At 37.7% G+C, this 14733-nt stretch overlaps 1 protein-coding gene across 8 annotated transcripts in view; it reads left to right on the forward strand.

Moving 5' to 3' along the window:
• Positions 1-14733, forward strand: part of LOC108026473 (zwei Ig domain protein zig-8) — a 98715-nt gene that overhangs the window by 53047 nt on the left and 30935 nt on the right. For all 8 annotated transcript variants that reach the window (XM_017097415.3, XM_017097418.3, XM_017097416.3 and 5 more), the window contains one exon: positions 7663-8504. In XM_017097415.3, the coding sequence (XP_016952904.1) occupies positions 8387-8504 (118 nt within the window). In that variant the 5' untranslated portion in view covers positions 7663-8386. The remainder of the gene's footprint in view (positions 1-7662; positions 8505-14733) is intronic.

Raw genomic sequence — 14733 nt, forward strand, 5'->3', positions numbered from 1 at the left:
CTTGCTCTGTAGCAACTTTAGCACAGCACAATAAAATTACGAAAATTTGTAAAATTCCTAAACATAAATAAAAACCAAGAATGGTTGTTTTTTAATGACACTATTTTTCGTCTTGGGAGCGAATGGTCTTAAAGAGAGGGAAAAACATCAATCGTCCGATTGTTACGAGTGACACATCAATCGAAAGGTATTGCAGAAGACTTAAAGAAAATCAATTGGTTTTGGAGAAAGCGTGGTGAAAGTGTAAACGTGAAAATTTGGAACATTTGATCTATTTGTCTAAATATCACTGTTTAAAAATGTAGGGAAAAGGGTTGTTTTATTCCTTTTTTTTAACTTTTCAAATTAAATTTTAAGCTTTATAGTTCTTGAGATTCCTAAACTTTTGACATACGACACATTGCTATAAAAACACGTTTCAAAGCTATTAATAAAAAAAAATAAGGGCATGTGCTTAAAAACATGTGTTTTACTTGTATATATATAAAGGTAAATATACCTTTTCAAACGGTTTGAGGGATTTCATCACACCACTTACGGAACCAGAATGTTTCGGCTTATGTTATAAAACCTATAAAAAATGTCAAAAAGGAACATTCTTTAAACGAGGATCAACGCACAACATCTTCAGATTAAGGAAGCACTTATTTTACTCAAATGAGTCACAACGCACAAATTAAACAACCGCTGCTGCTCTTTTCATCACTCAAACAAAATGCACCAAGTCTTCTTCTTCTTTTAGTTTCTTTCTAAACATAACGGAGAGACTCAAAAAAGAGCACCGGCCGATTCGATGCTTCGAATTCTCTGTTGACGTCGACAGCTTTTAGGCAGAAAAAAAAAACAAAACTGCTTTTTGCGCTCGGACATGTCCCGGCGACGGTACTGCAGAACTGAAGGGTTGTATTCAACCAAATTGGCCACTTTGGGGTTTTATAATCATTTAAATTGTTGTTGACTGTTTCACATAAGAAACTTGTGAAACTATATGATTGTTTTTTAACAAAAACTTCTGATATCAGTCTAAAACACTCCTAAACGAGGTAAAAATCTAGTGACTATCGCGTCTACAGCAAAAAAAAGGTTCTGATATCAACTTTTCTGACTAAAACGTATTATGCCGCTCCGCGTCGCACTGCTTCAGTGCACGGACACCTTAAATTTGTCTGCCACCCACATAACATATACATAAATAGCGGTTAGGAGGCGCTTATCAATACTGTTTTGCTGTTTATATATTTCCACTTACCTTTTCTTCCCTTAAGTCAAGGCACTAGAATAGCGTTATTTTTTGTTTGTTTTGTTAATTTGTTTTTACATTCGTCACCTGGCCAACGAACATGAAAAAATATAAGGTCATTAAGGGCAATTTAACCTTTTTGAACTGTGTAAGACCCTTTGCGGGTACAAAATATTTTATCATGATACCTACTGGTAACGGAATTAGGATGTTATAAGACCTGAAACGTTATCTTCTTTACGCTTAGATCAACGCACAACCTGACATTATTTTTTTCAATACAAGGAAGAACGCTATAATCGATACCCGTTATGAGACAACTACACTTAAGTTAAAATTTGTTTCTATCATGAAAACTTTAGGTGCCACAGAATTCGCAGACTAAAACAATAGGCGTCACTACACGAGTCGATCTAGCCATTTCCTCTGTCCGTCTATCTGTCCGTTTCTATGCGAACTAGTCTCTCAGTTTTGAAGCTATCGGGCTGAAACTTTCCCAAAAGTCTTCTATTGTAGGTAATATATAAGTCGGAACCCGTCGGATCGGAAAACTATAACTTAAAGCTCCCATCAATGAAAAAATTAAAAAAAGAACAATTATAACTTCGGTGTTTTCTTAGCTTGGAAATAACGTTTTTTAATTAGTTCTGAATTTTGACTAGCATAAAAACTGTAGGCACTTTAGTTTTTCGAAGATTGTGGGCGTTATAGTGGTCGTAGCACCCCGCTGAAACAGCTTTGCGCTACGCAGGAAGCCCAGGAATCTGCATACCAACTCTTCTAGCTTTTATAGTTTCCGAGATTTCATCGTTTATAAGGTCAGACGGACATGGCTAGATCGACTCGGCTAGTGATCCTGATTAAGAATACATATACTTTTCGGGGTCAAACCGCTTCCTTCTATCTTTTCCATACTGTCCGTCGAATCCAGTAAACCCTTTTACGAGTAACGGCTATAAAAATTAAAGAAAAAACTCAAAAACCACGCCAAAGACGCTGTCAAGGTCAAGGTCAAGGACGCCTAGATGTTGCCCACTATTATGGGTGAATCCATAATAAGAAAGAGCATGACCAGTGAGATTTCGCTCCCAACATGAACATCCAGCCGGGTGTGTTCACGAAAATACGATCTCGTCGTGCTCGCCATTGGGGGAACACTGGATTACATCAATACCAGCTTCTTGCCAGCTTATGTGGAGCTGAAGGACTCACTAGCTTCTTAAGGGGAAGAACCGGGGGAAGCTATTATCGGGATGCTGGCCGCTTTTCTGTAGTATCAGTGGTACAACTCTGTACTGATTCCGGATCTAACTCCCCCAGATGGGAAAGAAGCTTTAAACTTCTTCCTAACAAAAAATAAACAAAATTTATATTTGCGCATATAAATATATATGTAAAATACCATATAAAATATATAATAAATAATATATGATACTACAGAATAAGAAATACAAATTGGTATTCAAAAATACCCGGTTGATGACCAGAATTTCAGACCGACGTGGTTGTCCAAATCCAAGAATAAACATAAAAATTATTCATTGTTACTCGTAATTACTGCCAGCAATAATACAGTCTTCTGCAAAACTTAATTATGCATGCTTCAGAGTAAGTCGGCATATCGTTGCACTTCCGCCAGCATGAACAACCGGCAGCAATAACAATATGTCCGGGCTCACCGCACCAGTGCATTATGAAACTCGGTCGAGCAGAGCTTCAGCTAAAGCCCTAGTCAGATGACGAGCTAAACAAAAGCTGCAAAATGAAGTATGAGGTCAGCAAACAAAACACGACAAAACACAAAGGCAGCGCACAGGATTGTCGCTTGAAACTTGAGCCCGACAACTAACCTCATGACATCAGCTTTTTTGGTTAGCAACTTATTACAATTTCTATATAACCTCAAAAGAGCCAGTGTGTGGGTGTGTGCACGTAGAATGTCCGAAAGGGAAAAATGTATCAAAAGCAGGAATAAAGAGCAAAACTAACCTTCCGTGGGGGGGTTTGGTGTTAAGTGTCAGAAGGAGGCGAAGGCAAATGCCATGTCCTTCTGCGCTTGCCCTTGCAATAGCAAAGGCAAAACAGCTGGGGGGTCTTTAAGTTTTATGGCACCATTGTGTCAAAATATTAGTATGTACATACGTCGCCGTGTGTGTACGTGACTACTTTAAAGTAAATAGTTGTGTACAGCTGTATTCACCCTCGTACTCGGGGGAAACAGATACATAAGCAAGCTTTCCTCTGGCATGACATTTACTCTCAGAATTACTCTAAACTGCTGTATTTCCTATGATACGAAAAGCGAAAGAAAGAATTAAACTGGCATCAAACAACAACTAGTTTCCACCCCTAAGCCCTCCAGACAGGATTATCAATTTAAATGAATAACTTTGGGATGTATGCATTTGCTAATATTTGTCCATGAGCGCAGTGGCGTTAATTAAATACCAATGCATATTGCTGCACAGGAATCCCAGGAATCTGCATGCCAAGTCCGAGTCTTCTAGAGTTCCTGATCAAAAATATACATGTTTCAACTTCAAAGGTCTGTAACTTTTTTTCTAATGCACGCACTTTGAAGATCTTAGTCTTGTTTTGTAGGTTATATTTACTACTATTTAGTAAAACTAGAGGCCATTTGATATAAGTTAAGGAAAATGTAAAACAAGTCAAATGTTACAGTTTTGCACTCCCAATGGCAGGGCTTCGCTTTTTAGTTCTAAGGCTGTTAACGTGTATTTGTTTACATTTTAATCGCTGAGCTTTGATATTTTAAAGCTTCATGGTAATTGAATTCGTTATGGATAGTGGAAAAAGTAGGAAAATTGTTGATATCCTGGAAGCTGGTTAATCTGTCCGACTGACTGTGCAACGGCTCAAATAACATAGTTTAGGAACATTCCAATTAATCCAGGAGGTCTACCCAGAGTTTTAAGTGAACGTGAGACACGCCACGTCGCTAACTTGGTAACAAGCAATCCTGATATAACACCAATAAAAGTGGCGTCAATATCTTATTTGAATGCCAGTGTTTGGACAGTTCGTCGAAGTCTTAACAAATTGGGTCTTAAAGCTAAAGAATAAGGAAAAAAAAAAATTTCTTACAAAAAGATACATAATGCTAGGTCAAAACTTTGCTGCAACACACACAAATTAGACATTAGCGGATTGGGACCGGTGTCTAAAAAAGCAAGCAATGCCAAAATATTTTTGTTTCCAAGGTTATATGGTCGGATTAAACTAAAATTATTCGCTTCGAGTCAGATGAACGCTCTTGGTATTGGAATAGAGATCCTACGATCCAGTCACCAAGGAATTTGCAATAAAACCGTCAAACACGGTGGCGGTTCCATCATGGTTTAGGAGTGCATTCATTCAAAAGGAGTTGGTCCCTTGGTCTTAATCGATGGAATATTGCGAAAGAAGAAATATCTAGACATTTTACAAGAAAATCTTCCGAAGGTTATTGGGAATATGGGCCTCTCTGCCGGAAAATGACATTTCCAGCAAGACAACGACCAAAGCACACGTCCATTTTGTTAAAAGTTTTAAAAGTTTTCTTTTCAAAACAGAAATTTTAATCTACGAAGTGGGCACCACAATCTCCCAACATGAATCCAATATCAAACTTGTAGTCATGTGCAATCGCAGCTGGCGAAATATGCAGTTCCTCCAAGTGGAATGAAGGAGTTGTGGGAACGGGGGAAAGAAAGGAAGTGAAATTCGGCCAGCCGAAATTTGTATAACCATACAGTTATAAGAAATAATCAACGTTAGTAACACCGTGTGCAATTTGTAAGGATTGTTGGTAACTTTAGTAATATTAAAAAATAAATCTTTAATTATTTCTCTGACCATTTCCTTGGCAGCTATCAGTTAGAGTAGTCCGATTTTTATTAAAATTAATTCAAAATTGTTTTTGAGATAATATGTCAAAACCCACCGAAGCTAAAACTTGTTTCATATTATTTTCCCACCAATTTTCCGATCGTTCCTATGACAGCTATATGATATAGTCGTCCGATTTTGATAAAATTTAATTCGAAATTCAAAACCAATTATTTTCAAGCGTAGGAGGTTTTATGTTAAAAACACCAAAGATATAATTTTTTTTTAATTTTTTCCCCTATAGTTCCTATGGGAGCTATAAGATATAGTTGTTTGATCCGGCTGGTTCGGACTTATATACTACCTGCAATAAAAAGACTTTTAGAAAAGTTTCAGCCCGATAGCTTTAAAACTGAGAGACTAGTTTGCGTAGAAACGGACGGACGGACAGACGGACATGGCTAGATCGACTCGTCTAGTGACGCTGATCAAGAATATATATACTTTATGTGGGCCCACTCTAACGCCCACAATCCGCGAAAATCTGTAGCGCCTAAAGTTCTTATGATAGAAACAAAATTTTAACTGAAATGTATTTGTCTCATCAATAAAAAAAGGTGCCACGCCCACTGTAACGCCCACAAATGGCCAAAACGCTTAAATCTGTCTGCCGCCTACATCTACTGAAATAGCCGTTAGATGGCTCCCTAAAATATAGCTTTTTCTTATATGTCTTCATTATCCTTTTGCTTCCTTAAGCCGGGTATCTAATAGTCGAGGCACTCGACTATAGCGCTCTTCTTGTTTGTAATTAATAAGAAAATAGCAATTACAGGTAAGTCTCTCCCACCATTTATTTATAAAGGTGGAACTAACACCAAGTTCATTTATACTCGTACTCGTTTCTCAGGAAACACAGTGCCGGAATAAAAAAGCAGGGAAAAGAATTGTTATTGAAAGTAAAAACAAATACAAACCTGTGAAAGAATATTCAAATTGTATTCACTGCAAATTTGCTAGTGACCAAAAATAAGAGAAGTTTGTTCGTAAAACTTTTTAGGTAAGAGTCTCATACATCTTTAATTTTCGGTCCTTGGGAAAATGTTATTTTTCACAAAGCAAAGAAGGCCTACCCAACCTTTGATGCGTTCTTACTTGGTGGGTTTTTATTACACGCTGAAAATAACTATTATTTATAAGTTTAATATATAAAGGACTTATACAATTTGTAATAAAATGGCCAAAATTAATATTATTTTACTAAAAAATGGAACTTACAAATTTATTTTGAAAACAAATTTTATCCTAATTCTAGGTTCAATCTCTCAGATAGAGCTAACCAAGCCTCTGGAAAAATCTGTGTTTTTCCTCTGCTTAACTAAGCGCACAACCTGTGCTGAAGCTGTGCTTTTTCGTCTGCTTAATTAGGCGCACAAAAGGATTCTTTAAAATGAACTAAATCTGTGCTCATTTTTGAGCTCAGCAGTGCTCCTGGGGCACGCAGTCAATTTCAAACAAATTAGCCACTGACTGAGCGCTTAGTGATGAGCACTTTGTAGTGATTCGGTAACGGATAAATTGAACAAACGAAAATGTACGGAAATATTTTTCCAGGAACTTTATTCTGGTGTCCGCCGCGTTTTATTTCTCTGAAAGCGCTGTAGGCATCAACCTGTGGCACAAAATTTGGATCGAAATATTGTCAGTTATGGGACGCGTCTCTCCAATAGCTTGACAATATGGGTAAAAATGTGTGCAATTCATTTGGCAAATAGCTTTTAATTGTTAGGATGTCTGCTTTAACATTGAAATACGCTTAAAAAAATTTCAAAAAATCGCATTAGGAACAAGGTTTTTGCCTGAAGAGAGAAGAAGAGTTAGAGAGTTGTAAAGTTATTGCTCTTCAATTTTACGTGCACAAATTAAAATCATTCCAACTCTCTTGCTTTTGTACTTTCCAAAATCTCAGCGTTCATACGGGCGGACAGACATACGAACGAAAGGATATGGCTAGATCGACTCTTGGTACTGATTAAATATATATTTACTTTATGGGGTCGGACGAAGGTAGTATACTCTTTTACTATACTGGTAATGGGTATATTGAACAAAAGCTTTGGCAGTTTTGCGCCAGAGTTTCAATTTTAATTTATGTGAAACCGCAGAATTGAGGAGGGTACTAATAACAATAACAAAATTATAAACAGGAAAAACACGATCCCGGCTATTAGATACTCGTTACTCAGCTAAAAGCAGGGCAATGGGGATAAATCCCTATGAATCCCTAACTCTAGCCCAATTCCTTTATTCTCTTCTTCCTCCCCCAAAACAGCGCCATGCAATCGCTGACCTATAATTAATACGCCACATTTGCTCGAAGAATAAACTTTTTTCATTTTCGTCAAATAAATAAAAAATTCCCGCTTCGAAATCTGAGTTCCGGCAAAGCAATCACAAGCAAGTCGAGAAAGGTCGTTGTTATTGTAATTAGGCGAGGCAATTAGTTTACCAAACTGATCTAATTTCAACGAATTTCTTATTTACCCAGCCATTTCAAGTTAATGATTTCTTGTGGTCTACCCTCTGCATTCCAGCTTACATCGCAGGACGCACGAACTTCTTGCGGAGCCCATCTGAAGACTTTTCTTTCAAAACGATTCATCATCTCGCGTCGGACATTGGTCTCATGGGAAGGTGACGGGGAGGACAGAAAAATACCTACAGCAAATTGAATATAACTTCATAAGAAGGCGAATAATAGAAGATAGAGTAAGTCAGTGCTACACGAACCGCGCCCTGGCTTAATGTGCTAGCATGCAGTGACATGAAAAATAATGAAGAGCATGCCACGTTTTTCGGCACTCAGCCTCTAGGGAAAAAAGGACAAAAGAAAGAAGATGGCGACGAGCTGGAACACTGTGACGTGCGCGAGAATCACGAGGGAAAAATCATCGTAACTCACAGGACACCAACGCATTGACAGCTAGGGGAAAAAGGCAGCGCTGCACATCGGACCACCATCATTTATCAGCGCAGCATCGCATCGCGCTTACTAGTAACAGCAGTAGAACTCGGCGAGGCATATGTGCGCCGGAGATGAGGGCGTTGTGTGGTTCCCCAGCTGAAAGGATTCTGCGCGTTCATTCAAAAACCCATTAACCCTAATAAGCAACCACAAAAGCCAGCCAGATAGTACGCCCCGCACGACCATCGATGAGATAGTACCCCCTTGCGGACCAGGCTGTGGACAGTAGGCCTTGGGAGAGGCCGCAGTAGAAACTGTGACAGGAAGGTAACTGTCCGGCGAATCGAGAAAGGATGCCAATCGTGATTTCACGGATGCTGCTGCATCTGCTGTGGCCCCTGCACCTGATGGAGGCGCGCATCCTTCTTCTCCTCCTGCCGACGCTGCTCCTGGCCACGACGCACGAGCCAGGTGCGTTCCAATAGTCCCACATTACCATCTAGCCACAGAATTTAATTAGCCCTGTTTTTTCGAGTTCGAAAGCTTCGAAGGGATTTTTAAAAATTTTTAGCATGACAACTGTGGCCACCAGTTTTGGGCGGTTTGTGGGCATTAGAGTAGGCGTGGCATTGCGCTGCGTAGGAAGTCTAGGAATCTGCATGCCAAGTATGAATATTTAAGCCCTCTTAGTTTCCGAGATCTCAGCGTTCATACGAATGGACTGACAGACGGACATGGCTAGATCGACTGATCAATAATATATATACTATATGGGGTCGGAAACGCTTCCTTTTAGCTGTTACATACTTATTGACGAATCTAGTATACCCTTTTACTTTACGAGTAACGCGTATAAAAATACTTTGAAATTGCTGCTGAGCTTTTAGGAATTGATAAACTGTTGAACCCTGCCTACATGCTTATACCAAGCTTTCGGGTCCTCCGCACAAAGTTTTGTCAATATAGTGATGACAGTTCTATTGATACGCTCCGTTTGACCGTTGCCACGTGGCACTCCTGTGGCTACCAACGAATGCTGGATATTGTGATCCTTACAGTGCTCCTGAAATGCATTGGCTGTGAATGCTGTACCACGATCCGTGATAATACAACTTGGATTACCAAGAACTTCAGACTGCCTTTCCATTCTATCCACTACCTCGTCAGCGCCAGTCAACTCAACTCAACGCAACTCTTAGTGAGGTAAAGCCACACAAATTTAGAGAAAGCGCCGACCACTACTAAAACATGATTGTACTCTTTTTTAGTCAAGTCCATGTGGTCAATATGAAAGGTCTGCAACGGCTCGACTGCCTTGTTTATCGCGTTTAAGAAGCCCTCTTTTTTCCCACTCTACACAGGACTTCACGATAGTTTGAGCCCTTTTCTCTAAATCACCAAGACCAAGTCAATTGTTCTTTTGACGCCAAAGTGTCCTTGCCGGTGAGCTGTGTTGATTATTTCATTCTCCATGGCTGATGGGATTACTTTCAGTTCTTTTATAGGATTCTTGTGTAGAACTTCGTGCTTTAGATATAAGTCGTCATAGGTATTGGTCTGACCGAATCTTGGAGCCACAAGTTATGAACGCGGCTTAAAGCGTCGACATGTTTCACCCTTGTGCCTAGGCGATGCTCTTTTATGTACTCAAAATCTTTGAAAAAACATAGCCCAACGAGATACTTTCACTGGGACATCATTCTTCCGCATGGTCATAGCAAACACATTGCTGTCGGTGACGATCCTAATCTTTCTCCCCAGCAAGTAGATTCTCCACTTCTTTAGGAGAGTAAGGTTTCATTTTTTTTTGTTTTTCATTGGTCAAATTTACAAACCATATTTTTTGTATGTACGCATCGTTAGACTGCCTAAGTTATGGTCATCACGTAACCTTAACAAATGATAGGGATAATAAAAAGTTGCGGCTCTGGTTTTGACCTGGAGCGCGAAAAAAGTCCATATCGTCGCACTCCCCTTGCTGCTTTTGTTGTTCGAGTCTTCGCTTTGGGTTTGGTTTTTTACCGCCCTCTGCGGTAAGCTTTCCACGACGACACCTTATCAAGTCGCGCGGTCCGCTCATTACGCAGCCACCCGCGAAAAGTGGAAATGATGCTCGTGTGACAGTGCAAGAATTAAATATTTATGGAGACGACTTACGGCTTGGAAATCGTTGTCAGGGAAAACTTTTAAAATTGACTTAAAATCCACATCGAAATGGGCCAGAAAGTGTTGTGTGTAACGGCGCGGCGTTTGAAAATATGCGTGGTATTTTCTAAATATGTAGGTGCAGGCAAAGCTTGAAGGGATATCGGATTTTTCAGTCAGGTTCGCCGGTGAGAGAACCAAAGTACCATCAGACTATAAAGCAATCCCGATCCTGCATCTTTGGCAAAGAAAAATGAGTCCAAAACATTATTTGGAAAGTGAATTAAGAAAGGAAGTTAACTTCGGCAAGTAATTAGAAATAATCAACGTTAGTAACACTGTAATTTGTTTCATATTATTTTCCCACCCATTTTCTGATCTTTCCTATGACAGCTAGTCGTCTGATTTTAATAAAATTTAATTCGAAATTCAGAACTAATTACAATAAGAAGTTAACTTCGGCAAACCGAACCCTTGCAGTTATAAGAAACACTACGTCAAATTTTTAAGGATTGTTGCTGACTTCAGTAATATTAAAAAAAAATTATTTCATCTTTTTTAGACCATTTTTTTGACATCTATATGTTAGATAGTCCGATTTTTATTAAATTGAATTCGAAATAAAATTTTTTTACAAATTTTTCCCCGATAGTTCCTTTGGGAGCTATAATATAAAGTTGTCCGATCCGGCTGGTTCCGACTTATATACTATCTGCAAGGGTATAAAAAAACAAAATCAGCTTAGCACATGTCGGCTTTTCCTTGTGTCGGTATCCACCCTGGACTTAAGGTGTCTCTTCTAGACTTTCAGCTTGCTGACTCGCAGTCAGCTTTTCCGCAAATTTTCGTAACGGTTTTAAAACTAAACCATGGGCCGTGTGAGCAGAGGGATACCGCGAGATTTTCACCGGCAGGCTAACACCAATTGTGGGAAACGGGTTAAGGGCTACGGCAGCTAGGCCACCGGGGAACCAGAGAGCTAAAAAACAGCTGATTAATGCAGTAGACTCTGCAGCAACAACCACAAAAATTGAGGATACAAAATTAATTTCCAATGTGTAGTGACTGTGGGTCATAGGGTGAGAAAGGGTGCCAAGAAATATTTATTATTAATAATAAACATGCGAGAGCGCCAGCCACACTTGCTGACTTCATTATTTATCGCTTTTTAACAGTGGTAATCGGGCCAGGGGAAATGGAACAAAAATTGCCACTTTTTCCTTCTTTTGTTGCGGCACTCGGTAAGTTCACAATGGATGACTACCGAAGGCTACAATGAAAGCGAACGAGGGAGTCCCATTGCCGGTTACATTTTTCTATCGCTTCTACCAAAAGTTTTATTACAGTTGCTTCTTAGGCATAATATAATTCACACTGCTAAGTCGCAGGAAGCTGACATGCGCACGTTCTGCCCAGCAGAGAGTCTCAGAGGTTGAGTTGGAGCCATTTTACTAGCAGTGCGTGTTTTTACTCTATTATCGCGTTTGGCCTTCATCCGGGGCCCCACCCTTTTGATTTCACTCCCGGATTTCTCCTGGCACGCAACTCACAAGCTATCGTGTCTCAGTGGCCTGAGCGGTTAAATTCTTCCTAACATGCCCAATATTTTTTCACTTGTGTTGTGCTGGTGTTGTGTGTAAGGAGATAAGGAGCGTGTGTGTGCGTACAAGCAATTTATGTATGGGAAATACATATGTGTGCCGTCTTAAAACGACTTGAGTCAAGTGAACATCTCTTTGTCTGCCCTTGATTTTCCGGTTCGTTTCGACCTATATACTTCCTGCAATAGAAATAAGACTTTTGGGAAGGTTTCATCCTGATGGCTTAAAACTGAGCCTCTTGTTGCGACGGGCTGACATGGACAGATCGAATCGTCTTATGATGCTGGTAAAAAATATGTACATATACAAAGTGTATGGGGTCGGAAACGTCTCCTTCACTGCAGTGCAAACTTTTGATTGAAATCATTATATACTCTGCTTGATAGCTAAATTTTGTTTTTTTTTAATTTTGGCAAGCTGAAGTTTGTATACCCTTGTGTGGTCGGATGTTTTATTAAATTTAATTCGAAATTCTTAAAAATGATATTCCCAATAGTATAAAATAATACGCCAGAAATACCGGAGGTGTAATTTGTTTCATATCGTTTTCCCACCAATTTTCCGAGTGTTCCTATGGCAGCTATATGATATAGTCGTCTGATTTTCAAAGCTCAGAACTAAATAAAAAAATGTTATTTCCAAGCGGATGAGGTTAAAGTTAAAAAAACATAAAATATATAATTTTTGAAAACTTTTATTTTCATATATTTCCTATTAGAGCTATAAGATAGCTATAAGATGCAAAAAAAAAGACTTCCGGAAAAGTTTCAGCCAGATAGTTTAAAATCTGAGAGACTCGTTTCACGGACGGACAGACGGACATGGCTAGGTCGACTCGGGTTGAGCAGGGGTATAAAAAAGACGCGACAAAACAAAAAGAAACTAAGACTGCCGCACGTTAGATAGGATCTTAGTTTTTAATATGGAGGTAAAAGTTGAAGGACCAATTTGACGAAAACACACTACTCCTTTATGCATGTGCCCTGCAAGCAAAAGGGTGATAATTATTTCGCCCTAATATATGTTCTATCTATCGAACACATTTTAAACAAGAAAGAAAGTTAGCTTCGGCAAGCCGAAGCTAGTATACCCTTGCATTTATAAGAATCAATCAACGTTAGTAACATCATGTACAATTTTTAAGGATTTTTTCTAGTTCAGAGATATTAAAAAAAATATTTCTTTATTTTTTTGACCGTTTCCTTGACAGTTATATGTTAGAGTCGTTCGACTTTTATAAAATAAAAAGTTTTAAAAATACAAAAAATTATGTTCCCAAGAGTATAAGATAATATGTCAAAAGACACCTGAGCTATAATTTCCCACCAATTTCTGATCGTTCCTATGATAGTCGTCCCATGTTGATAAAATTATCATCAAAATGTTGAAATTCAGAAGTAAATAAAAATGCTCTTTCTAAGCGTAGGTTCTATAGGTTAATTTTTTTTTTTTTCGATTGTATGGGAGTTATAAAATATAATTGTATACCCTTGCATTTATAAGAATCAATCAACGTTAGTAACATCATGTACAATTTTTAAGGATTTTTTCTAGTTCAGAGATATTAAAAAAAATATTTCTTTATTTTTTTGACCGTTTCCTTGACAGTTATATGTTAGAGTCGTTCGACTTTTATAAAATAAAAAGTTTTAAAAATACAAAAAATTATGTTCCCAAGAGTATAAGATAATATGTCAAAAGACACCTGAGCTATAATTTCCCACCAATTTCTGATCGTTCCTATGATAGTCGTCCCATGTTGATAAAATTATCATCAAAATGTTGAAATTCAGAAGTAAATAAAAATGCTCTTTCTAAGCGTAGGTTCTATAGGTTAATTTTTTTTTTTTCGATTGTATGGGAGTTATAAAATATTGTCTGAATTGTCTGAACTGTAATAACACTCAGACAAAGTCCATATGCGCTTGTTTTTTTCTTTTTACCATTTATTGAATTATTATTTTCATAAAAGGAAACATACCAAAGTACAGCTGCCTTTGGTTGATGCTTGTTTAACAACGCCTGTCCCTATGGTGAATAGAGAGTCACTTCCTAATGATATTTAATGTTTATATCTTTGAAACGTTTGTGGTTGCTTTATATTTATGTTCAAACTTTCTATTAAAAATTTTAACCATAAGGCTTCCCTTACAGCCTCCTATAATGCGTTGTATTCGACTTTGGTTTATGCTGTCACTGAATTCGGTTTTTTAGTACTCCAGAAAATCAAATTTTTTTTTCAAGATGTCGACTGTTGTATTTGGTAAAGTCTTGGATGCCCATTCGAATAACTTGAAAAAAAGGCTCCAACCTATAAAAAATCCGATTGTAGATGAAAAATGAAAACACAATTTTAAATTAAAAATATTTTTTTTTTTGTGATGACAAAATTTTGTTTTAAAAATTTGTTTTTTATTTTTAAGAAATTTAAATTTTATTTCTGTTAAATTAAATTTATTTTAAGAGTAAAGGTTTTAGAAGATTTTATCTAAAAGACATGAAATCAATCGGATAATTACAGATGGAGATAAAGACTTGCGAACAGAGGGTTCTTTTAAAAACTAGCTTTTTCTTACAAACTTTAAAAAATTCTAACAAGAAAATATTTTTTTGCGGCCAAATCCTGATACACGTATTTACTTATTTCCCAAATAGTTTAGAAAAAAAGTTTCAGGTAAATCAAAATTGTGTGGTCGATTTATGAGGTCTTTTAACTTAATAAAACTTAATCTCGCCTGCTTTCCCTTGACACAAACTTTACGTAAAGAAACAAATTTTTTGTTTTAATTTCTAAAAACTTTCCCTTACTCAAATGACCTACCCTCGTATTCCACAAACAATAATTATTATGTTAAACTGCATTTGTAATACAAGCTAGTTTATTAGAAAAAAATTAACCAATGAAACATTTCCAAATATATAATTCCTTTCATTATTATTATTTTACATTTCTT

The sequence above is a fragment of the Drosophila biarmipes genome, chromosome 2R, assembly GCF_025231255.1.
Source record: "Drosophila biarmipes strain raj3 chromosome 2R, RU_DBia_V1.1, whole genome shotgun sequence".
Lineage (NCBI taxonomy): Eukaryota > Metazoa > Arthropoda > Insecta > Diptera > Drosophilidae > Drosophila > Drosophila biarmipes.